The 23,861-nt window shown below is 45.5% G+C and overlaps 1 protein-coding gene across 3 annotated transcripts in view; it reads right to left on the minus strand.

Annotated features, from left to right (window-relative positions):
• Nucleotides 1–1,009: 1,009 nt before the first annotated feature.
• The window catches only part of SNCB (synuclein beta), a 38,536-nt gene continuing 15,684 nt past the window's right edge, over nt 1,010–23,861 (minus strand). For all 3 annotated transcript variants that reach the window (XM_083726337.1, XM_083726338.1, XM_083726339.1), the window contains exons 3-6: nt 6,699–6,737; nt 5,985–6,103; nt 2,494–2,583; nt 1,010–1,798 (exon numbers count right to left, since the gene is read on the minus strand). In XM_083726337.1, the coding sequence (XP_083582463.1) occupies nt 1,766–1,798; nt 2,494–2,583; nt 5,985–6,103; nt 6,699–6,737 (281 nt within the window). In that variant the 3' untranslated portion in view covers nt 1,010–1,765. The remainder of the gene's footprint in view (nt 1,799–2,493; nt 2,584–5,984; nt 6,104–6,698; nt 6,738–23,861) is intronic.

Consider the following 23,861-nt stretch of genomic DNA (forward strand, 5'->3'; position numbering starts at 1 on the left):
AGCGGGAAGGTAAACTGTGTTTCTATGCGCTGCTCTGGTTCGCCAGAAGCAGCTTAGTCATGCTGGCCACATGACCCGGAAGCTGTATGCCGGCTCCCTCAGCCAGTAAAGCAAGATGAGCACCGCAACCTCAGAGTCATCCGTGACTAGACCTAATGGTCTGGGGTCCCTTAACCTTTTTATAGTTATTCCCTAACAACTGCTAATTCAAAGGCATACACTTTCTGCAACTGGAGGTAGCATATAGTGACCATGGCTTATAGCCGTTGATAAGACTTGTCATCCACAATTCCCCATTTAAAGCTATAACGCTAGTAGCAATCTCATCCTGTAGTAGCATATTTCATAAATTAACTATGCACTGCGTGAAGAAGCACATCCTTTTCCCATCCTAAAACTTTGTTGGGTGATCCTGGGTTCTAATGTTAGGAGAGGGAGAAAGTTTTGCCCATTTTCTCCAAACTTTGCATAATTTGATAAATGTTGATCTCCCCTTACTTGCTTTTTTAAAAATAAAAAACCCTCCAAGCTCCAAATGTAGCCTTTCCTTATAGGAGTTCCAGCCCCAGTTATTTCTGTTATGCTTTTCTGCCTGTTTTCTCACTTCACAATATCTTTTTTTGAAATGTGTTGGCCCAAACTGTACAGTTTTCTAAGGGTGGCCACATCATGGATATCTATAAAAGCCTTTATAATACTATCAGTTTTATTTTTGATCTCTTTCCAAGGTTGTATTTGCTGAAATGCCTGTTTCATTTTAAATATTAAAAGGAACCTTGTTGTCCTTTGCATCTGGGTACCTATACTTGAGCCTCCACTGGTGTTGAATCTGTTTTTACTTTTTCCTTGCTAGAAGCGATGCCTCTCCCTACTCCTAGGATATATTCATTGCACTGTTTCAGAGTGACTACAGGAGACCTGGCCTATAAAAGCCACCCCTGGTTGCAGCACACAGCAAGGCAGCTGCTTTCCTCTTGACTTGTGAACAATGTGGAGGCAGACAAGAAGGTACAGACAAGAGTTGGCTTTATTCATGGACACAGGGGCAGCTGTGTCACTGGCAGTTGCCCCAGGATTGCACACACAGCGACAGTGGGAGGTATATATCCATGCCACAGTCACAACACAGAGCGCTGGGGGCAGGAGAGGGAGGGTATTCCTTTTGTTTGGGATACACAGACACAACTTCTGAACCGTCAAAATCAGGGAGTCTCTGTTACAAGGCCAGGGGCGGGGGCTCAGGAAAGGGACAGATCACAAAGGCGTAAACAATCCATTCAGAGATATAAAAAAAAGTTCCACCAATGGTAATGAAGCGGAGTTGGCGTGATTCACGTGCAAGCAAATGTACAGCAGGCCCAATGCAGGGTCCTGGCCGAGGTGATGGAATGCTCTGCTTAAAAACGGAGAAGATACAACATGCTTCTTACTGACACAAGGAAGCCGGGCCTTACTGCGCTGGGAGGGAGACAGGGCAGTAAGGCTGGGCTCGCAAATGTGCGCGCACACAAACCGCTGCAGCCAGGGTTTGCCTTCAGAATTCTTCTCTTAATGCTAAAGACCACGATACATAAAACACAGATCCCGATGAGGTCCCTTGGAGCAGAACTGGAGGAAGAACTCATGACAGGATGGGGTGTTGGGGCTCCTCTCCATCGCCATCTGCATCAAGGCCTTCCTTTGGAGAGGTGGAGGAGGGATGGGAGGGGGAGGGTCATTATTGTTATTGTGCTGCTGGTGGAAGTGTCGGGAACAGGGGTAGCCATTATGCTTCCGGCTCGTATTCCTGATATTCCTCCTGAAAAGAATAAATGTCATGAAGTGAAATGAGGATGTGAGTCAGAACCCAGCACTGGAGGTGACCAGGTAGACCCCACATGGATAAGCTTACCTGAGATACAGGCCCTGGGCTTACTCCTATATTGCCCTTGCTAAGCTTCTGTTAGGTTGGCTGTGTCAATTGCATTAACCACCATACGTTATAGCTGTCCCCAAGCTGGGCCCTAGCCAACTCAAACATACAGCCTTTCCCACATTCTGTTCAGTTACATTTATCTGCACAGATTAGACCAGTAAGAGCTGCTGTGAATGCAGCTACTTTACTCTCCTGCATGACCATACAACCAGTTTGCTTCCTCAAATTCCCAATGAAGCCTCCCAGTACACAAGACCAGTAGTCTATCAAAGCTCAATATTGTCTACATTGGGTTTCATGTCTCTCCAAGGTTGCAGGCAGGAGTCTCTCCCCACCCTACCTAGAGATGCCAGGATTGAACCTGGGACTTACAACATTTTGCATGCATACTATAGTATTTCCCCTTTCCTCACCACCTGCTTGCTTGTGACCTCTTAATGGAGACCACACCCATCCTGCATCAGTTGTTAGGACGTGTGCGGGTCTGTTTCACAGGGGGCTGGTGGGAGGCCAAGATACTTTATTTCCCAGCATCCCCCCCCATTTGTTCATCAGGTTGCCTTAATTTTTCCACTCACCTGCGGGGGTTCTTCGTAGTTCTCACCCTCAGGTTCCAACAGTGGCTCTATCAGTGGCTCCTCCACAGCTTCCTGACCAACCTCCTCAGGCTGTGGAAAGAGTAACATCTTATTAAGCACTGACAGTGTCTTTCCCATGTGTCTCTTCTAGAAAGCCCAGCAGAGTAAAAATCAGCAAGCTGCAGATGCTGTGGGAGGTGTACTGTAAGATGTGAGCACCTTTTACAGTAATATTTTAGAAAACATTTACTAAGAACAAAAAAGAGCAAGTACTTCGTAGCACTGAGCATTCCTGACACTATGGAAAGGAGAAGTAAGTAAGCCCAGCGGCCCCTAACAACCCTACTTAATCAGTTGAATACTAATATAATTAGTATATTAGTTGAAAAGGAGAAGTCAAGGGCCGGAGTCCACCTCTGCAGTGATAGGGCCCTAATAACTAGTCCTATGGTCACATAGCTTTTTGCCTTTGGATATGCACCTGGAGGGAGAGTGCAGATGAGGACAGGGTTTAGCCCAAGGACTGCCAGTTGTTGCTACCTACCCTTTAGCTTTGCTGACACTCATCCTGACTCTGTTGCAAGTGTTTTTACAGCTGCAGAGAGGCAGGCCTTATTTTCTGCAAAGTCCCAGGCAGGTTTATAGGCATCAGTCCCTAAGATGTTTTTTTCTAACAATTAATTACTCAGGAGCTTTCTTGGAATGCCTCTCTGGATTCTCAGGTCTTGTTCTTGCAGGTTTGGCCAGCTGCCTTCAAGACTCACCACCTTGGAAGAATAACTGCCTTCATGCTCTGTATTAAAGTAGTCCCATTCTTATAGGCTCCTCTCTCCTCGAACTTTGGGGATTAGAATCTCTCTACTGGACAGGACAGCCTCCTGGACAGGTAGTACAGGAATAGGTCCCCCTGGGGCTGGGAAGACCATCTCCACTTTTCATTTGGGGAGGAGGGAGGTCCTCTCTTTTCAACCCCCAGGTGACGTACTGTCTTCATCACAGGCAGACTCCAGCATTTTATGAGAGCCAAACAGCAGTCGCCACCCATTATGGCAAGTCAAGCATTGGGAGAGTGGAACAGAGAGACCTCTCATAGCTTGTCTTGTTCAGATTCGTAGCTTGGCTGCATTGGCAGGGATAATTTGTCCCCTTACAGCACACTTTGCCTCTTTCCTGCATGACTAACGTCAGTGGGAGTTTGAAGTCTGGACCACTTCCATAGAGTGCCAAATAAGAGGAAGAGATTCAGTACCGCTGTCTATGCTCACTTCCCTCCTAGGCTTTCGAACAAAATATCATACAGCTCCTCGCTGCATGAAATATGGTCATGGCAGATCTGCACAGGGACACCTTGGCGGGAAATCCCCCCCCCCACAAGTGTTGCCCCAATGGGACAGGGTGGGAGAGCACTCAGGCAATCAGTGTCGTCTTCTCCAAGGAAGACCAGAGGGCATCAAGAGTCAAAACAGAGTCCCCTACCCCACTGCAGTGAAGGGGGATAATATCCATCCTCACTTTGAAATTTCTTTGGATTAAAGCCACCTTTGGCCACGGCCTCACCCAAGCATGCTGTAATATTCCCAGAGCAAAGAACAGAGCCTCAAGCAATACATTCCCCACAGGGCTAGAGGGAGATATCCCATGCATAGCAGCTGCAGAGGTTGTCACAGCCACGGGTGTCACAATACATCTCACTTCCTCACACTCCAACAAAAGGGACACTGTAGGTCCAGGAGATGCTACTGCTCTCATTCAGCATCCTTGTTTATTTGTATGTTGATTTCCCACAAAATTGTCCCACAAAAAGTGGCTCACAATGTATTGAGTGCTCAATAAGTATAATGATTCAAATGACACATTAGAAGCAATTAGAAATAATCGTAAGTAAATACAAAAAGTAAATATATGAACACAAACTAACTTAATTTAACAGCTTCAGGGTTTCCCAAACTTGGGCCTCCAGCTGTTTTTTGGACTACAACTCCCATCAGCCCTATATAACACGGCCAATGATCAGACACAGAGGGAGTTACAGTCTACAACCTCTGGAGTGCCACAGGATTCCCATTCCTGCCCTATGGAATGATTTGGAGGTTCACCCCACACATAAGTGGAAAGGTGTGTTCTTTTTATCAATAAATTCATTTTTACTTAAGTCTGTAGTCTGCCCTTCAGAGGCCCAAATTCAATCTGTTGCTGCCTCTGTGGGCTTGCTTGTTCTAATTTAGAGTTGTCATTAGAAATGTTGCCTTGGTTTGAAGTGTCTCCCCTAAACATTAAAATTGGAGAATTGCCTTCTTGACCCTGGAGGGGGGGGGGGCAATCCCCACACATATGAAGAACAGAAATTGTCACTGGTACATATAGAATTTCCATTTTTGTTCCATGCCCAGAACTTCAAATATGTAGTCCGGCTGACCAAAAATGGCAGGTCAGGTGGCCTGTATTACACATGTTTAGATGTCTTGATGAAGCCTTAGTATACGCTCAATTATTCTGTTTCCCCAGTTCAGTTGCAAAAGTGGCTGGCAGATCTACAACCTTCCGTTTGAGGAAGGGCTGAGCTGTGATTGGCCCTGCACAGTGCTTCTCATTGAGGGACAGGAGCTGTTCAGTGGGGAGAAGGGGGGACGCTGCACAGCTCCCTTCCCCCATGCTGAGTAGAACAGAGTGCCTGCTCCTGCCTGGCTGCGCTGGCCTCATTTCTTCTTCAGCTGTTGCTATTTTAAGCTAAGCTGGAAGCAAACGGCTCAGCTCGTTGTGGCAGCTCGGCTGCAAGATTCGAGAGCCCATCCTCAGATCGACCAGCCCTGCAGCTGCCAGACCGTTTCAGTGCAGGCTGCCCGCCCACCCACCTACTGTGAGAAACACACTCATTCTCAAACGTGCACGTAGGCAGGCTTCGAAGCACATGCCAGCACAAACGTACATGTTCGCACACAACATGAAGCACATTGATGCACACGGAAGTGAGATGCCGACATAAATGTATGCAAACATCCCTCTGGAATGTGCAGTTGTCACTGGCCTGGAGACTTACAATGTGCCCATGTGGGCATTCATCACATGTTGATATGTAGCACACAGTACACATATTCTCATGCAAGGGCATTTGTTCTTCTGCCCATGCATGCCTGTATCTGTCCACACTGCTTATGTACCTCAGTCTGAGAGGTGTCAGGACAATGGGCATCCTGGACATGTTCATGTCGCTGTCACACAAGTTTGTTTCCTTTCCATCTTCTGCTGCTCAACCAATTGTGCTTATCTTCTGTCAAGAGCAACATACAGCAAAACTCCATACCATATCCAAGATTCTGTTCTATGGGGTGGAGCAAGGCAAGTGGAATCTTGCACCAATCCCAAATGCCCATCGTATCTACTGATAGTCCCAGTAGGCTCCAAGGATCAGCTGCCTTTCTATGGGAGACTTTTATATGGCCAAGGGCTATGTGCTTTTTCTCAAGGTCACCTGAAGAGTGTGGGATGCTCACCTTCAGGTCAGTGGGGAAATCTTCCTTCTTGACCAGGCCTGTGGCAGCTGCAATATTGCCAGCCCCCGAGAAGACGGCTCCACCCAGCTGAGATGCCTGCTCCTTCGTCTTCTCAGCAACTGAAAGCCAGAAGAGAGCGACCAACATATTGAGGCCATGCAGTTAGCTCCTTATTCTAGATTAACAGCATGTGGCCTTTCGCATCCTGAATGAGGGGCAAAGGATCTTATCATCTGGAAGGGAGTCTAGCAGGGGTCTGGTAACTGAAGGCTGCTGTAGCAGACGTATGAATCGTATCTATTTCCTCTGCTATCTATGTACATGTTTCACAAGGCCAAGCAATAATCCTTCTTCTACCATAGGACCCTCCCACCCACCCCCGTTTGGGCCCTCACCCGGCATCACAGTTTCTTCTCCACCAATGTGCGTAAGCTCATTCCTTTACCCGCCCCAGTACTTTGCAAGTTCAAGTTCACCAAGGCTTCCAGGTTTGTATGCCTGCTTCTCTGGAAAGCTGGGGTCAGGTACCTTAGCCAATCCCCACAGCTGGCTCTGCAGACGCGTGAGAAGCAGCTGGAAGGCTTTGTCCTGGGCCCAGTTACATAAGAGGTTTTAATGACAGCGCTTGTCCTGTTAGCCTGTGATCGCTTTAGCACAGCCGCCCACTCAGTGACCAGGCAAAGCATGGGAAAGGAGAACACAAGCAGCCAATACCTGAGGCCACACCTGCAACACCTTCCCGAGTTTTGCTTCCTAAAAAGAGAAAGAGAAAGGATGCATAGTTCAAAAATGTGTGAGAAGAACAACGTCACCTGAGAAAATGTGCAGTGCAATAAATAGCCACACAAGATAAGGAGAAGCAAATAAAGCTTAGCCAATGCCCTTCAGACCCAGCCCACATTTCCTCAGCATCCCAGCCGCAGGCTCTTCTCAGAGAAATAATTTTCCTGCAGAATAAAAAATTTGTGAGAAGGAACACTTCCAAATACAGTTAATCTTTCATCCATATATTGGATATGGTCCATCCTATTCCAAGTTGCCTTCTTCAGAACACGGGAGGAAATTTAGGAGAGCAACTCTTTAGGAAGCAGGCAGCATTTCAGACTTTGTGCCTATGTCTCAGAAACATATGCTTCTGACCAATCTTCAGGTTCTGTGCCAGGAATATGGCCTTCATATTTTGGGTTTTCAACTCCCATCATCCATAAGCAACTTGCTGGGGTTCATGGCAGTGGGGTGCATGAACATCTAGAGAGCCACATTTCTCCATCCCTGTATGTTTTACCTCAGCAGGCTTGTTTGCCCAGTCAAAATACCTGAGATAAATCCTGAAGAGCCAGCTGTGTGCACATATTACTCACACACATTTGATGTGAATTACAACTCCATACTGACCTTTCCTCGCCCCGCCCCCCCCCCATTGCTCTTTTTTCCTGGTGGTGTTACAGTGTTATGTTAGGGTAGAAGTAGCCAACATAGTGCTCTCCATATGTTGGGACTACAATTCCCATCTTGCCTGGCCATTGGCTATGCTGGCTGGGGTTGATGGAAGTTGTAGTCCAGCAACATCTAGAGGGCCATAGGCTCCCTGCTTCTGACCTAAGTGCTCACTCAAAGGCCCCACTAGTACTTCAGCTGACCAAAAGCAAAGGAGGACACAGATCCTCAGTCCTTAATATTTGAGGAGGGGGAAATGAGGCTGATACAACTTTCCATATAAGGACACAATATGTTCCACATACTGGAATTCTTTTTGAAGGATAGAGGAACACAACTCTCGAAAGGAGAGGAGCTCACTTGATTTGGATTCCTCTAATCCTTGTTCACTGTTCTGAAACTTAATCCCTACCTCTTTGAGACTCCACATCTGCTTTTGGCTCTCTTGGAGAGACAGCCACTTCCCCATTTCCCAGAACTCGATAAGCCAACCATACTGAGACCTGACAGTCACTCAAATGACTCCATGCCACAAAGAAGAAAGGTTATGGCACCAAGTGTAATAGAATGTAGGGGGGAAAACAGAAAGAAGTGAATGCCCATATTTAAAATAATTCTATACTGCCTCTCCTGCTCTTGGGCTGGTTCACAACATGGTGGCACGAAACACAGCTTTTTGTGGGGTATGTAATGAAGAGAAAGGAAAGCGTGATCAAATCGTATCTGTGCAATTATGCCCTTATTGTCATGGCCTTATAGTTTGGAAAGGTAAACATGTGAGATAGGTAAGGCTGAGAAATAGTGACTGGCCCAACATCACTGTTGGGTTTCTATGTGCAAGGGTACATCAAAAGCCCATGTGTCTGTGCCATTGGTCCTTCTCTTCCTTCACACAAAATAGACACAACCACTGGATTGTTTAATTCACGTATTTATTAGGAGCAAGGTGTGCCATCACACTCCGATTCCCCCCTGAATGCAATCCAGCAGTTCCCTGTTGGGGAACTGGTTAGTTGTCATCTGAGGCCTCTCCCTGTGGCCTGCTCCTTCTCTAGTTCCTCTCCAGCACCTTCTTCCTGCTGGGCTTGGCTGGACCCTCATGCCCCTTACCTTCCTCCTCAGTTATAAGGAACTGCCCTGAGATCTACGGATGAAGGGCAGTATACAAATTCAATAAACAACAATAACAACTCTGAACCCTCGCTGTCCACACCTCTGTCTCTCCCAGCTGTTCCTTATCAGACCTCACAGCAAGGCAGAAAAATGGCATGGCTTGTCTAGCTGCCAGCTTGCCTCTCAGCCACTCTCCACCAGCAAGCCCTACTGACCACCAGGGTCCCACCCTGCATCTATGCAAGGAGGAAGGAGCAGGGCAGTCCCTGGCAGTCGTTCCTAGTCACGGAATGAGGTTCATGGCTCTGGCGGTGATTGAAATCTGGATCTTTCAGTCCAACACTCTTAACTACTGCACCACCTATGACCACAAAGCCAGGTTGCAATCCTGAATCCATTGACTGAGACTTAAGATAAGAGCAGCCCTGCGGTGGCCAACTAGATGCCTACAAGCAAGACATGATTTTTACTGGTGATTACCAGCAGCTAGCAATCAGAGACATACTGCCTCTAAGACTGGAAGCAATGCAGACACCATGGCTAGGGGTAGCCGTTGTTTGGATTGTGTGACTTGAACTCTTTCCCCAGCACTTGCTTTTCTGCTCCCAACCCACCTCCATTTCCAAACATTTCTGGAACCCCAAAGTGAAGGGTTGGGAATATTTCAAGGCAAATGATGTCCAGGTTAAGCACTCCCTTCCAGCCTTCCCCACTCCAAATCACAAGTAGCTCTCAGGGTTTGAATGGACATGTATGGTTACAACAAGCAATTTGTTCCTTAGGTCCTCCAGATGACACTCCACCGTCACACACCATACATCATTGAAGTACACTCCAATGATACTTGACCTTTGTTCTTGCTGGCTGGCGTTGATGGGAACTGGAGGTCATAAACATCTCGGGGGCCACAAGTCCCCCATCCTTTAGACTGATGTTCCTAGGGGTGGTCCTCTAGTTTGACAAACTTGAGAGCTAGCCAAGAGACCGTGTCTCAGAAGGGAGGCAGTGGGCTGCGAAATTACTGTAGAGCGCTGTGAGAGAACAGTAGGCAGCAGCTGTGGGGAGGGAAAGGTCCCTGATTCTAAACTTGCTGAGCTATAAAAAGCTGTCTAGCACACCCTGACACCACATACACACGGTGCAGTGTTAATAAAAGAAGATAAACCTCATTAACAAAACACAAGGCAGGCAGATGATCAGCTCCCAAAATGTTGCATCGCTCACAAGGTTCTAGGCAAGAAGCTACAACTGGGGAGATTGGGTTTTAAGTTGAACTGTCCGTGCCAAGTGCACAGATCTAACATCACAGCTGACTCAGAGGCACCAAGACAAGATCCAAATAAAATGAGGCTGGTTATCTCAAAGAACATGGGTGGTGGCAGCTGCCTATCATTCACCATGCAAGATGCCAATAGCAGGAAAATGTGACAGGCAGAATAAAGCAGGAGTTGTTGGCAAGAGTCATACTCATTATGAGGTCTGCAACGAATATTGAAAGGTGGAGCTGCTTATCCCTTGACAGAAGGAACCCTGCGTACCAAATTTATTGGCCTTAAACTCATCTGACATAATGCAAAAGGCCCCCTAGTGGTGAAATCTGGCTTATTCCCAGGAGTTCATGACTGAAATTGCTACCCCTCTGGACTTTTTTTTTTTTTAGTGTTTCTGTACACAATAAATGCACAAATGTTACACAATTGTTGCAGAGAACCCAGGTGTGTCTTTCTTCAAGGCAGCACTTGTGTTGAATGTATATTGCCCAGTTCCAACCTACAAACGACAACATTTTGTCTCTGAGAAAATAGCCTGACTGGTAGGCAAGCAGCAATGATGGTTGTGAACGATGTGGGTGCTATGTAGGTGCATGAATATCACAGGCATTCATTGGCTAATGCCTGTGACATCACTAGGAATGATGTGATGCAATTTCCCCTTTCTCCCCACATCTTTTTTAAACTCTAAGGAATCAACTGAGGATGCATGATGCAGCCACCTGCTGAAACACACAAGCTGTTCTTTGTCTGGTCAGTGCCTGGATGGGATTTTAAATTCTTCCTTGGGGGCAGAGTCTCTACCAATGAAGTGTGTGGTTCCACATGCACCCATTTAATTTTTTAAAAAATAACATCATCAAGCCCACAAGATTCCACTGCCTTTTTAAAAATGGAAGCTTATTACTGGAAGATTGTGTATCCCACTTCAAGGCAGAATAGTGCCTTGCCAATGCTAGCATTAAGTATAGCACTAACAGAAAAGCAGCAATTCTGCTTTTTTTTGGGGGGGGGGATAAGCCTTTTGCTGTAAATTGCAGCTTGATGCTGAGGAGAATGTGAAAGAGAATACCCTATTACTTTCTGCAGTGTACAGTAAATCTTTTGCGAATGGTGATGATCTTCCACTGACTTCTTGTGGTGGGGTATTCCACAGGTAGAAACAACTATACAGTGGTACCTCGGGTTAAGTACTTAATTCGTTCCAGAGGTCCGTACTTAACCTGAAACTGTTCTTAACCTGAAGCACCACTTTAGCTAATGAGGCCTCCTGCTGCTGCCACGCCGCTGGAGCACAATTTCTGTTCTCATCCTGAAGCAAAGTTCTTAACCTGAAGCAATATTTCTGGGTTAGCAGAGTCTGTAACTTGAAGCGTATGTAACCTGAAGCGTATGTAGCCCGAGCTACCACTGTACAGTACTAGCCCAGCTCTTCCGTGTTGCGAGCCACCTCTTAAATTATCCAAAAGAGCAAAATGGAACCTGGTTTATCACATATACATAGATAAGCCTGAACTTCCTAGCTAACAGATCTTAACAAAGGCCAGATGAAAGTCCAGATATCACAGGGTTCTGCTAAGTTTTCAATTCATGAGGTACTATCAAAATCAAAGCTCCAGTTACGTCAGTTTCTGTGCTGTGAGATGATAAAGAAAAGCTACAAAATAATAAATCTTCATTCCCACATTCCAACCAAAGAGGAATGATTGAACAAACTATGCGAATATTTGGAATTAGCAAAGTTAACTGATTTAATAAGACAAAAACCGAAAAGTATAATACAGAAACAATGGAAATGTTTAAATGATAATTTATGCAGACAAGGATCAAATACAAGGTTTTGGTTGTGTTTAGAGTAGACTTGTGAGAGATCTAGATAATTTATTGAATTGATCATCTATGTGGGATTCTATGGGAGAGAAAAATACGGAATAACAGATATACTGTAACTTTGTTTAAAATGTTTATAGGAAGTGCAGTGTAAGCGGTGGAAGACAATCATTGAAATTTTATTATTTACTTATTGAAATAGATGTAGAATAAACTTAGAAGAAACTTCCTATTTTCTTCTTTTTTCTTTTTCTAATTTTCTTTTCCTTTTTATAGATTTATTCCTTCTTTCTTTCCTTTTTTCTTTCTTCTATAGTTTTCTTTTTTATTAATAACATTATTGGGAACTTTGTACATATGTTATATAATTGTAATATTTTGTTTTGATTTGTAATAACTAAGCTAAATTAATAAAATATTTTTTAAAAAAACAATCTACATGTGAGGTGAGTGGCTGAGCTCACCAAAATCCTAAGGACTCCATGTCTATCTTCTGGCTGTGCTGTGAATTAGCAGCTTGCATGCACGGTACAGTCATGAGGGTGAGCTTATGCAAAGATGCATGTCTATGAAACAATGTGACTTGCAGTGCCATTTGACACAGGCAGGTTTCACCATTAAGTGCTGTGTGGGGCATCCAATGGCTTTGCTGTATCGGGTACAGTGTATCGGGTACAGTGGTATTTGTAGGTGAGCCTTCCTCTGTGAAGGGAAACTGCTCTTGGAATACAACTATCACATCAACATCTACCTGAATCTGCAGTGACTCATGCAGGAGGCCATTTTAAGTGTAACTCTCAAGGCTTGCCTGAATATGCAAAGAACGTGCTATGATAATTTACAGAAACCGTAGCAGGAGGTGTGTTGTGGCTTGAGCCACGTCTGGAAAGCTCTGCCTGCTCCAAAACCTAGATTTATGGAGGCAAACTGTTGAGTTCTATAACAGAAGGCAAGATAAAAATAAAATAAAAAAGCAGTCAAGTGAATTCAATCTGTACACATTCAAAGGCACTTCGCGCTTTATTAATGTTTCACATATGCCAAGGCTGAGGCCTTGTACTAAAAGAAAGCTGAGCCCCCAAAGTATATCACCACATCTCCATGGAGCTTATATTCCCCCACTCCAACTTCACTGCTTTTCATGGATTCTCCCAAAACTTTCAGGCAGGGGCAGAGAGAAGCTCTCCCAACTCTACAATTCTATACCCAACATTGTTTTAGTGCTCCTGGTTACACCACCCCCTTGTGGAGCATCCTGAAGCAGCAGCAGGTGGGATCAACTTACCTTGCTAGCCCTTAACTCTGCTCCCCCTGAGCCAGCCCTGTCATGCACCAGGTGAAGCTATCTGCTTCAGGCAACAAAATGGGCAAGTGAGGAGCTGGAGGAAGGCAGGAACAGGTGTCTGAGTGGTGCAATAAAACGTTTTAAAATGCTCAACCACCAGGGAGCAAAAACGACTTTGGTCGACACACTGTGCTTTTCACATTGCCTTCTTCCAGGGAAGGGTGGCATTAATCATGCCCCCCTCCCTCCAGCAGTGCTTTCATTGGCCATATTTGTCTGGCCAGCAATCCTTTCCAAGCACTGCTGCATCCAGCATTTCTCCCTGAGGTTCCTCTGCCTCTCTGGAGCATGTGCTAGCAGAATCCATGCTTAAACATATGAGGCCACTGCATCTCTTCCTCCTCCTCCTCCTCTGCAAGCTGCCCTGCTCATGCCTGGGGGCTTTGTTCAAAATAAGGATGTGTGCCTTGCCCTTGCAAGCCCATATGTGCAGGCAAATATAGCCTTCCAGGTCCTGGAAATGCAGCTAACACCACAGCACCCAGCCCTCCCAGCAGGGAATCCCATAATTGGCCAGGGGAGAGGGGTGCACAGCATCGGAGAGTGTGGTATGTGACGGCTGGAGGCCGCTGTCAGAGCAGTCACTGTAAGTCATCTCTTAGGCAGGGTAATCTGCTATGATCTGATCTCCCTTAACGGGTCCAATGGGGACATGCTGGGGTCAGGTGTGCATAGCACCTAAAGTATCCCAGACAGTCCTGGGCAGTTGGGGAGGGAGGGTTCCAGCATGCCGGAGGCTCCCGTCCACTACCAATACCTCCTTCCAGCAGTATAATTGGCACAAGGGCTGTTTTACTCCCTTGGAAGCTTTCCAGCAATTGTCCTGCAGATGCTAAATCCCTCCTTGGCAAAGAGCATTATCATGCTGACGGCCAAGAAAGAGGTTAGGCCACAGCCAAAGATTTCACACCCTGCCTGCCTAGCAATTGAGGTGACCTGAGCTCTTGTAAACAACCTCCATTCCAAAATGGATACTTTGTGGGCATCTGTCCCTTGAGGTCAAATTTACACCTCCAAAGCTTCACCTATTTCAGCAAGTATTTTTTTTCCTACGGCAAACCTGCCTGAAGGGAGATGCACAGTTCAGAACAGCAGGGATCAGGCATCAACACCAGACAGCATTCTAGCCCCTCTTGTCCAGTTCTCCTAGATCCTGGGAAGAGTGGGCCAGGAGAAACTGATGGCTAAATTGGAGCTGAAGTTAAATCTTCCTTTGCATTTAACATGCAGGTTTTTTAAAATGTGGAAGTGGTATCAGATTGTGGGGCAGGGAGAAAATGGGATCCGAGTAGGGTGAAGGGCAAGTATAGCTCTTTTCCGCTCCTGCTGCAGTTCTGAAGATCTCTTCCCCCATCTCCCTAAAGATGGCATTTGATAGTGGGGGGATCTCCCATTAGCAAAAGTGAGAAGCAAATACACACTTAACATCAAGTGTAATTTGGGTTCCAGGCATGCCCATAAAAGACCTAAAAATCTCTCATCAACCATGCATTTATTGGATGGCTAATAATCTGCAGAATGAGGTATTGACAGCAAAATTCAGCATCCTAAGAATCTCTGTTTTCTCTCCTGACTTTCTTTTAAATAAGTAAGCATGTTTCTAAACCTTATGGTTGTAAAGATAGGCTTGTATGGTATGGGTAATTCTTGTATGGGTAATTCTCAGAAGTCAGAGTTGTTACTGTATAAAAAGCTCAGCGTTCAGTTCAGTGCCTTACATAGCTCCTTACTACTCCATGGTGGGCAGAGCAGCTGACAGTGGCGTAGCATGGGTTGTCAGCACCCGGGGCAAGGCAAGTAATTTGCACCCCCTAACCCGTGGATTTGCGCCCCCTAACCCTAACCCCCAGATGTTGCGCCCGCCCCCCTGCACCCACCCCACGCTACGCCACTGGCAGCTGAATAAATTGTGCATAATTAAGGGAGGGGGGATACTGCTAATCTGTGTGAGTTATACAGGTTGCAGAATTCTACTCTTCTTACTGCAAAATCTGAGGGTCCCTTTGCATAGGATTTTCTCTCAAAGCACGCCAAGCCTTGGGTGAGAGACTGTGTCACCATTCACACTGTAAAATGGGGATATTAATGACCTACCTCACCACCACCAGAACATTGAGACAAGAGACAAGGGCAGTGAAGAATAACAGTGTTTCACAAAAACCTTCAGGCAGGGGGCTTATGAACATATAAAGCAGCCTATATCGATGCAGAACATTGGATCTTCTAACCCAACACCATCTACTCAATTGATAACAGGCTCTTGATGCACATCAAAAGACTGAACCTTGGGTCTTCACTTTCAAAGCATGACCACTGCCACTGAGCACCTCTGCATCCACATAGCCATGAGATGAGACCCTTGGGAGGCAATTCCAATGCAGCATGCAGGCCATACCTGACGGTGCAGCCTCCCTCTTAGGACATGGTCTCCCAGTTCAACTGAAACACTCGCCAGTTTCCAAAGTCTGTAGGGGAAAGACAGTGAAGCACTTTGCAGACTAAGGGTTGTATCCAACTAAGCTCTCTGCAGAGGAAACCCACTGGAATTAATAGACCTAAGTTAGTCATGTCCATTATCAGAATATGATGAACACGGGATAGAACCCTAAAAAACAGAAATCCATTCCTCACACTTAGGGCCAGTGGAGGACCTACATTTTTGGGGCCCTGAAGCTTGATCTCTTATGGGGACCCCTTTGCAACTAGCAACAATGCCTAGGTAACCAGTGTTACCTTCTTCAATGGGGTTGTTCCATGATAGATCCCCACACCTTCACAACATCTGTGCTACTGACTCTCAAACTATGGGACTGTTGAACTATACACAGCCAAAAACAAATAAATAAATTTGAGTTGTGCAACTCAAATTGGGATTACTAGACCCCAAAATTTTAAGCAATGTGTACTAAATTCACTTCTGGGGCCCCTTTGGGAATAGGGGCCCTGAAGCTTAAGATTCATTAGTTTCACAGTAGATTCTGCTCCTACTTAGGGCCCGGGACTGACGTGGTGGCTAGCTGCTTCTCCTTTGGTCTCTTGCTCTGATTTCTGTAGCACATCTAGCAGGGGGTGGAAAGGGAGTAACTTGGGAATTCCCTGCAGATGCCCTTTTCTACTGTGCCCTCCTGGCACAACTGGAGAAGCCAACTGGCCTCCAAGCACTCCCTCCCTCCCTTCTTCAACTTCCCAGACCACATGCCAGTTACAGATAGGTAGCCGTGTTGGTCTGCCATAGTCAAAACAAAACAAAAAAATTCCTTCCAGTAGCACCTTAAAGACCAACTAAGTTAGTTCTTGGTATGAGCTTTCGTGTGCACACGAAAGCTCATACCAAGAACTAACTTAGTTGGTCTTTAAGGTGCTACTGGAAGGAATTTTTTTGTTTTGTCCAGACCACATGGTCAGTGTTGCTGCCCAGCATCTTCTGGGATCGCTCTTTTTATTATTTACAAGCACTGGTTCATAAGGGTAACGGAGTCATTACAAAAAAACAGCTTCAAGGGACTTGGGCTTGCTTCCTTAGGACATTCCAATTAAGAAAGTAGCACCACGCCATATCGATAAAGTGCACAATCCAATGATTAAGTGCGCCGAAACCAGAGATGTCTGCATTAAGATCCCAGAGGGATCGCCTGCAGGCCCAGCGGTCTTCAATATGCTTTTTTAATCAGCAATCTGGAGAAAGGTCTTAAAATCCCTGCCAATAAAGCATGCCCAAGAAACAAAATGGCTAGAGTGGTAATTAATGGGAAGGACCGGGCGCTTCCAGCTCTCTGAATTGCTTGCTATGCTGGGCCTGTTCCAAGAAACATGTTGCTGCAGCCAGATGCAAGGTCATCCCTCTAGGAACAACGAATGCAGGGCATACCTAGGGAACGGGAGACTGCCTGGAAAGCAGAAACTCTCCCTATTAAACACCCTGCAGTACATGGCATCTGCCCCTCATTTCCCTCTGACATTCCCTGCTTGTGAGAATTACCCTCCCACCAGTCTTTACATGGGTTTTATAGGATTATGAGAAGCTGCCTTATGCTGAGTCAGACCCAATGGCCCATCCTGGTCAGGACTGTCTTAATACTGCCCGGTAGCTGATCTCCAGAGTTTCAAGCAGGAGACATCCCCAGCCTTGCTTGGAGATGTCAGAGACTGACCATGCAAGTCGGATGCTCTGCCCCTGAGCTGCAGCCCTATCCCAAATAGTTGCAATAGTTAAAACTTAAGCCTGCTAACCAACATTTTCTTCAGACAACCTTCAATATCAAAAGCTTGAAAAATGGCGTTTTACCTCTCTGTTCCGTTACCCTGCTTGCATGCAGCAATAATGAAGATAATTAATTACTGTCTTGTGGACTGGTTGGGTTTTCTACTGTGGAACAAGGCTAGATTCTCCTGTCAACCAGGTTCTTTAGCCAAATAGAATTCTGTGCATTTGAGACAGTGATAATAGAAGGAAATGAGTGGAACCTGCAACGAAATGTTGCAGCATGGACTGCTCTTGTTCACTCTTCAGTTAGTTAAGTCTCTTTCCCCATGCTGCTCCATTCTGTTCCCCCAATTAGTCAGCATTCTGTGGCCACTGAGTGTGCTTAGGTGCTATAAAGGGTTTGGGTTTTTTTTACTTCTCCAAATCTTAAGGTTCTCCCAACGTACTGATACGACCCTTTTGCATGTGGGAGGTGACTATTTGGCTACATAAGCCACAGAAATCACAGCCTGAAATCAAAAACAGTATAATGGACAGCCTGATCCTGTGCAGAAAATTGGACAGGATCTCAAAAATCATCTAGACCAAGCACCTCCCAAGAACCACTCTTGATACCCAGCCTCTGCTTAAAAACCTCTAACAAAGGAGAGTCCACTGCCTTCTTCCTAATCTTTTTTCTTGTCATTTGAACCCATTGCTCATCAAATATTTGAAGGTGACTATCACATTACCTCTTCTCCAGGCTAAAAATTAAACATTTATCACCTCTTCACCAGGCTAAACATACCAAACACCCTGGAAAAAAACTCATTGGCACTTACTGGAAATAAGTAGTAGTGCATTATACTGTACAGGACTTACTCTCAGGTAGGTGAACACAGGATTGCCACATTACTTACTCCTGTGAGGATCCAGGCTAAGGGTGGAATTCAACGTAGCGCTATGGAGATTGTTCTGTCTGTGCAAAGAGTTTCAGCTTTCCTAGTGGAATGACCTCTTCTCTCTTCCCCCTGCATGCAGACCTGGGGCTTCTCCTCAGTCCCCAGATCTGATTGGGGACATGTTGGGCATGGGAAGGAGAAAAGGGGAAAGCCTCATTGTGCTAGTAGGACTCATGCCATCTCCTGTGATCACAACTACTAAGTTGACTCCAGCCCTAAGTTCTGATAGCCACAATCTTTACATAAGGCTATTAATTTTTGGTAACATTCTTCCATATGCACACTAGCATATCAGTGTGAAGGTTATATCTGGCCATTTTACCTGGTGTGATAATTCTGTACATGCAGGAAGGTTTGTTTGTTTGTTTTTAAAATATGGGGGAGCATTCAGAAATATGGCCCCACAGACCCACTCACAATCAAAAATGGTCCCACTTCATTCTAAGTTCATTCATATAATCATTCAGGAATTATTAAAATATTGACATCCAGGTCTTCTAGTGTAAATATATCGGTCAGTGTGGTTTACAACATCTCTCAGCACAATTTCATAAAGCAATATGAAATAAATTATTGAAAAAGACACAGGATCAACATATATGTGCTTCATAAAAGCCTGCTCTTAATCTCGGGGTTGTGGGTTTGAGCCCCACGTTGGGCAAAAGATTCCTGCATTGCAAGGAGTTGGACCAGATGACCCTCATGGTCCCTTCCAACTCTACAGTTCTATGATTCTATGATATGGGTGCAACCACTAAGAAGGTTATTCCTTATTCCGCTCAGTTGTGCCTCCACCTTAGGCAGGGGACACAGAGAATGACCTCCCCTCTCTGATTATGGGGGACAGACAGGAATGAGATGGGAGGTGATGCCTAAGGTATCCTAGACCATTATGGGCTTTAAAAAGTAATCATTAGCACAAAACAGTTGGTAATGGGCAAAATACCCTTAGATTAGTGTAATAAATGTTGCAAAGTTGGACCCAGACCTTGCCTATTTTATTCCTTCCCACACAGCCATCTTTTTCACAGAGATCTGTGCACATCATTACATGTGTGCAGCAATGGCAGTAGCTCCTGTTCTTCCTCTCTATACCTGTAGCCTTCTTCTGCCACCTTGGGGCCTCACACCAAAAGGCCCTGCCTCTTTTATTCAGGGCAGCTGTGGCTACAATAGCACATCTTAGCTGCAAAGGGAGGGAGAGTTTCACCTACTTCAAATATTTTCTCTCTCTTGGATTGCCAGTAGTACATGTGAAAAGGATCTAGGTGTCTCAGTAGACTACAAACTTAACATGGGTCAACAGTGTGATGCAGCAGCAAAAAAAGCTGGTGCTCTTCTAGGCTGCATCAGCAGAAGTATAGTGTCCTGGTCAATGGAAGTAATAGTCCTGCTCTACTCTGCCTTGGTCAGACCACACCTGGATTACTGTGTCCAGTTCTGGGCATCACAATTTAAGAAGGATACTGACAAGCTGGAACGTGTGCAGAAGAGGGCGACCAAGATGATCAAGGATCTGGAAACAATGCCTTATGAGGAAAGTTTAGGGACTTGAGTATGTTTAGAGGTATGTAAAGAGGAAACTGAGAGGAGAGATGATAGCCATCTTCAAATATATCAAGGGCTGTCACATGGAAAATGGAGTAAGCTTGTTTTCTTTGGCTCCATAGGCTAGAACCCAAACCAATGACTACAAGTTACAAGAAAGGAGATTCTGATTAAACATCAGGAAGAACTTTCTGGTGTTATGAGCTGTTGAACACTGGAACCGATTCCTACAGTAAGTGGTGGACTCTCCTTCCTTGGAGGTTTTTAAGCAGAGGTTGGATGGCCATCTGTCATGTAAACTACACATAAACTACACGGCAGTCTTCTGACAAAGGGTTTTACTCAGAGTGGACCCATTACAATTAATGAACATGACTGAATTTACGTCCATTCATTTCAATAGCTCCACTCTGAGTAACTGTTGCATACCACCCACAGATTCAGTGCTCTCCTAGCACCACCAAAACGTTTGGTACTTCCAAACAACCTGTTTGTTGAGCACTCATCCAGGTTTGTTTGCAGGGAAGTTAAGTGACAGTGGCTATTTAATGAACATTCATTCATTCTTGCTTGCTTGTGAGGAGGTGTGATGACATTGCATCAAAGCAAGGCTTACCCCCACACTTCCAGTGCATTTTCCTGTCACTTTCCTTCTCACCAAAAAAGGCTGTGGAGTTGTTGCTGGGGTTCTTTACGTGGGTTTGTTTGTACAACACCTCCCAATCAGCTATAATAGCATATCCTGTATTTGCGGTATGAGATTGAATCCCACTCGAGACCTTCTGCATGCAAAGCAGATGCTCCAGCGCTGAGCCACGGCCCCTCCCTAATGAAGGTGGTTTGGACATCCATTGTTCACTTAACATGTCAGCCCCAACCTTTAACCTCCAATAAACATCTCGCCATGGTTACAACTCCTATCCTCTTCCCCAGGCCTTTTCTATATGTTCTTTCTTCTATTGCTAAAAGGGGAAGGAAAGACCTGTAAATACTAAATAGAAATTGTATATCCATGCATGCAACTATGGGTGGGATTCAATCAAGTTACCATGTGCATGCAATGAAGCCTCTCAAGCAATGGGACTTCCCTTCCCCCATCACTGTGAACCACTTTAATCTGGTCTGGAGGATTAGGGGAACCCGAAGAACAAGTTTAGGGGCAGGCAGGGGCATGAAAAGGGGGGGTGGTCCTTGCTGCACAAGTAGACCTCATTCCATGCATGCACACCCTACTTAGTGCTAGATTGAATCCACCCTATGCATGCACATGTCAAAATCCGCATAATCTATTTCAGATGCAGAATTGATTTTGTAATTGCAAAAAAGAGTGCTTTTTTTAAAGCATGCCATTTCACAGCCCCTAATATTTTTATTTAAAGACATAAGCAGAGATACACAGAAAATGAGGCAAAGAAAGACTGGGTGATACAGGCAGCAAAGTCTGAAGCAGGAAGATCTTTTGGACTACAACTCCCATTAACCACAAGGTAACAAATGCTATCTAAGGCTGATGAGAGTTGTAGTCTGAGGCAGGGGCGTCTTACCCATAGAGGCTAGTGGTGCACATGGCACCTCCCAGCATCAGCTCGCCACCCTCGCCCGCCTCTGCCATGCCACACCAAAGCAGTGCCATGCCCAGAGCCTCCATCTGCCATGGCCACCGTGGCATGAAGCATACAGCTAAGCCGGGAGGGACCACGTCCAGACTCCGCCTCTTCCCCGCCGGAGGAGCCGCCCTCCAGCCGCTGTCCACTTCCTCCAGCCCCGCCGTCCTCCTAAAAAAAGGTTGACAACTCAGGGAGCGGGGGGGGGCGGGCGGGCGGAGGGAGCTATGCACCATGGCACTGGATATGCTTAAGACGGCCCTGGTCTGAGGACATCTGGTGGGCCTATACAGTACTGTAATATCTGCCCACAACAATATTCAAGGAAGGGTGGGTTCCTAAGTTTTCTGCTGTGAAGAGCCTGTCCAGACTGACATATAAACATGATATGATGTGGACAATGCCATCACAATGTATATAATTTTCCCCATAAAAGTTTGGACCTCACTAGTGGACAGAAGTCTTACCCTCCTCTCACTTTCTCACTCTTGCTCTGTCCCTTATCAGAATCTCTCTCTTTTTCTCCCAAAAGCAAATTTGTGCCATTGCACCTGTGCACTTAAATCTCTTGCGTATTTTTCAGCAATGGCTTAATATTTCCTTCTTCCCATTTCCTCTCTTTTGACTACCCTTCCTGATCTACTCTTCCTGATCTCACCCAGGAATTCTGTTGCTACCTTGTATTTTTGGGGGGGTGGGAGGTGGAATGCATCAAATGAATTACAGTGGATGCCTGCAATTGTACACATTCACATTTTATTTTAACTGAACCTACAATTCTAGGAGGAAGAAACTCTCATGTACAAGAGGACCGCCAACAATGAAGACCAGTGAGGGACAAAGTGAAATAAAAGTGACAGCTGACAAAAGTGTCAGTGAGAAGATGGTAGATGAAGTCCTGGAAGGAGAAGCCCTCTGGATATGCATCTCATTGTCCTGGCTAGAGGGAGTGGTATGACAGAAGAAGATCTGACTTGCCCATGCTGATTGGGGCCGTTTTGCTGAGGAATCTGTAAGAGGCAAGGTAGGTCCTGAATGCAGAGCAGGCATTTATGAATATTCATCCATCTGGCTCTCATGCAGAGCCAGACACAAAATCAGCAGACAGAGAGCCATCCCCATGCTTTTTCCCTACCATGTTGCCCAATAAACTGCAGTGGTACACCCCACTTGTGCCCTGGCAGAAGGTTCCCCGGAAACACCAGCCTCAAGGTTGGGCTGGCATCTGCACACATCTCATCCAGAATCTAAACAAGCCTTAAATTATTGGGAGCAGGGAGAGGAAAGGAGGACCATAAATGCATTTCACTATTCTGAGGTCCTTCTGCTTTAGCCACATTATGGTCCCTCTATTACATCTGAAGGAGAGAAGCTAAGAAGATTGTCCTCCTCTGTTCCCTGAAATACAGATCGCTGCATTGGGGTGTCTATATCTATGGGCAGCAGCTTTCATGTTAAAAGAAATTTCCTAGGGCAACACTGAGCCAAAGGCTTGGGCCTCATCGTTCTACATGCAGGAGCAGGCAGAAATAAATTAACATTTATTTATTTTATTGGACCAACCCGTTAAAAAAGATAAGGAAGACTTCCTAGCTCACAATCTTCATTAGGCCATGCTACATCATAATGTTCATCTAAGGTACATTTGTTTTGCATTCTGGGAAACTAGAAAGCTTGCACGCCCATTTAAAACTACTACAGTGGTACCTTGGGTTAAGTACTTAATTCGTTCCGGAGGTCTGTACTTAACCTGAAACTGTTCTTAACCTGAAGCACCACTTTCGCTAATGGGGCCTCCTGCTGCCACCGCGCCGCCAGAGTACAATTTCTGTTCTCATCCTGAAGCAAAGTTCTTAACCTGAAGCACTATTTCTGGGTTAGCAGAGTGTGTAACCTGAAGCATATGTAATCTGAAGCGTATGTAACCCGAGGTACCACTGTATTTCATTTATTTTACATCTAGCTTGCGCCTTGTGCCTGCTTTTTCACATGAGACCAAGAAGGCCAGGAACTTGAGAAGTAACAGAATTAAGGGATAACCATGCAGTGTTGGGTCTCGTAGAGTTCCAATCAGCAGCCAGTCCATCAGGCTACAGGAGAGGGAGAGATGGGACTGCAGGGCTTCTGCATTGGCTCTAAGAGACCAGCTTCAACAGGTCACTCCCTTAACTGTCATCTTATCAGCAGCTGTTCCATCAGGCTATAAGAAAGAAAGTAATGTTTCCTCCATTGGCTTCTCTTCTCCAAATATTTCCATCCCAGCCAGGCACTACAAAAACTCTGAAACTTAGATCTAGTACCTGAGATGGTTTTCCCTCCTTCTCCCTACGCATTCCTTTTCCTTTTTTGTCATGTCTTCTAAAATTGTGAGTTTGCAGGCAGGTACTGTTTTGTCACTATTTATAAACCACTCTGGGACGCTTTTTGGCTGAAAAGCTGGATAAAACTAATTATTATCATCATCATCATCCTATGGGTATTCCTAGTTGTGTCATAGACCCCATATGCCATTCATTCTGTATGCCTTGGTTAGAAGAGGATTACAGTTCAGGTCTACCTGCTAGCAGTGCTTTAAATACAGTAA

This window comes from Podarcis gaigeae (assembly GCF_964106915.1).
Source record: "Podarcis gaigeae genome assembly, chromosome: 2".
Classification (NCBI taxonomy): Eukaryota; Metazoa; Chordata; class Lepidosauria; order Squamata; family Lacertidae; genus Podarcis; species Podarcis gaigeae.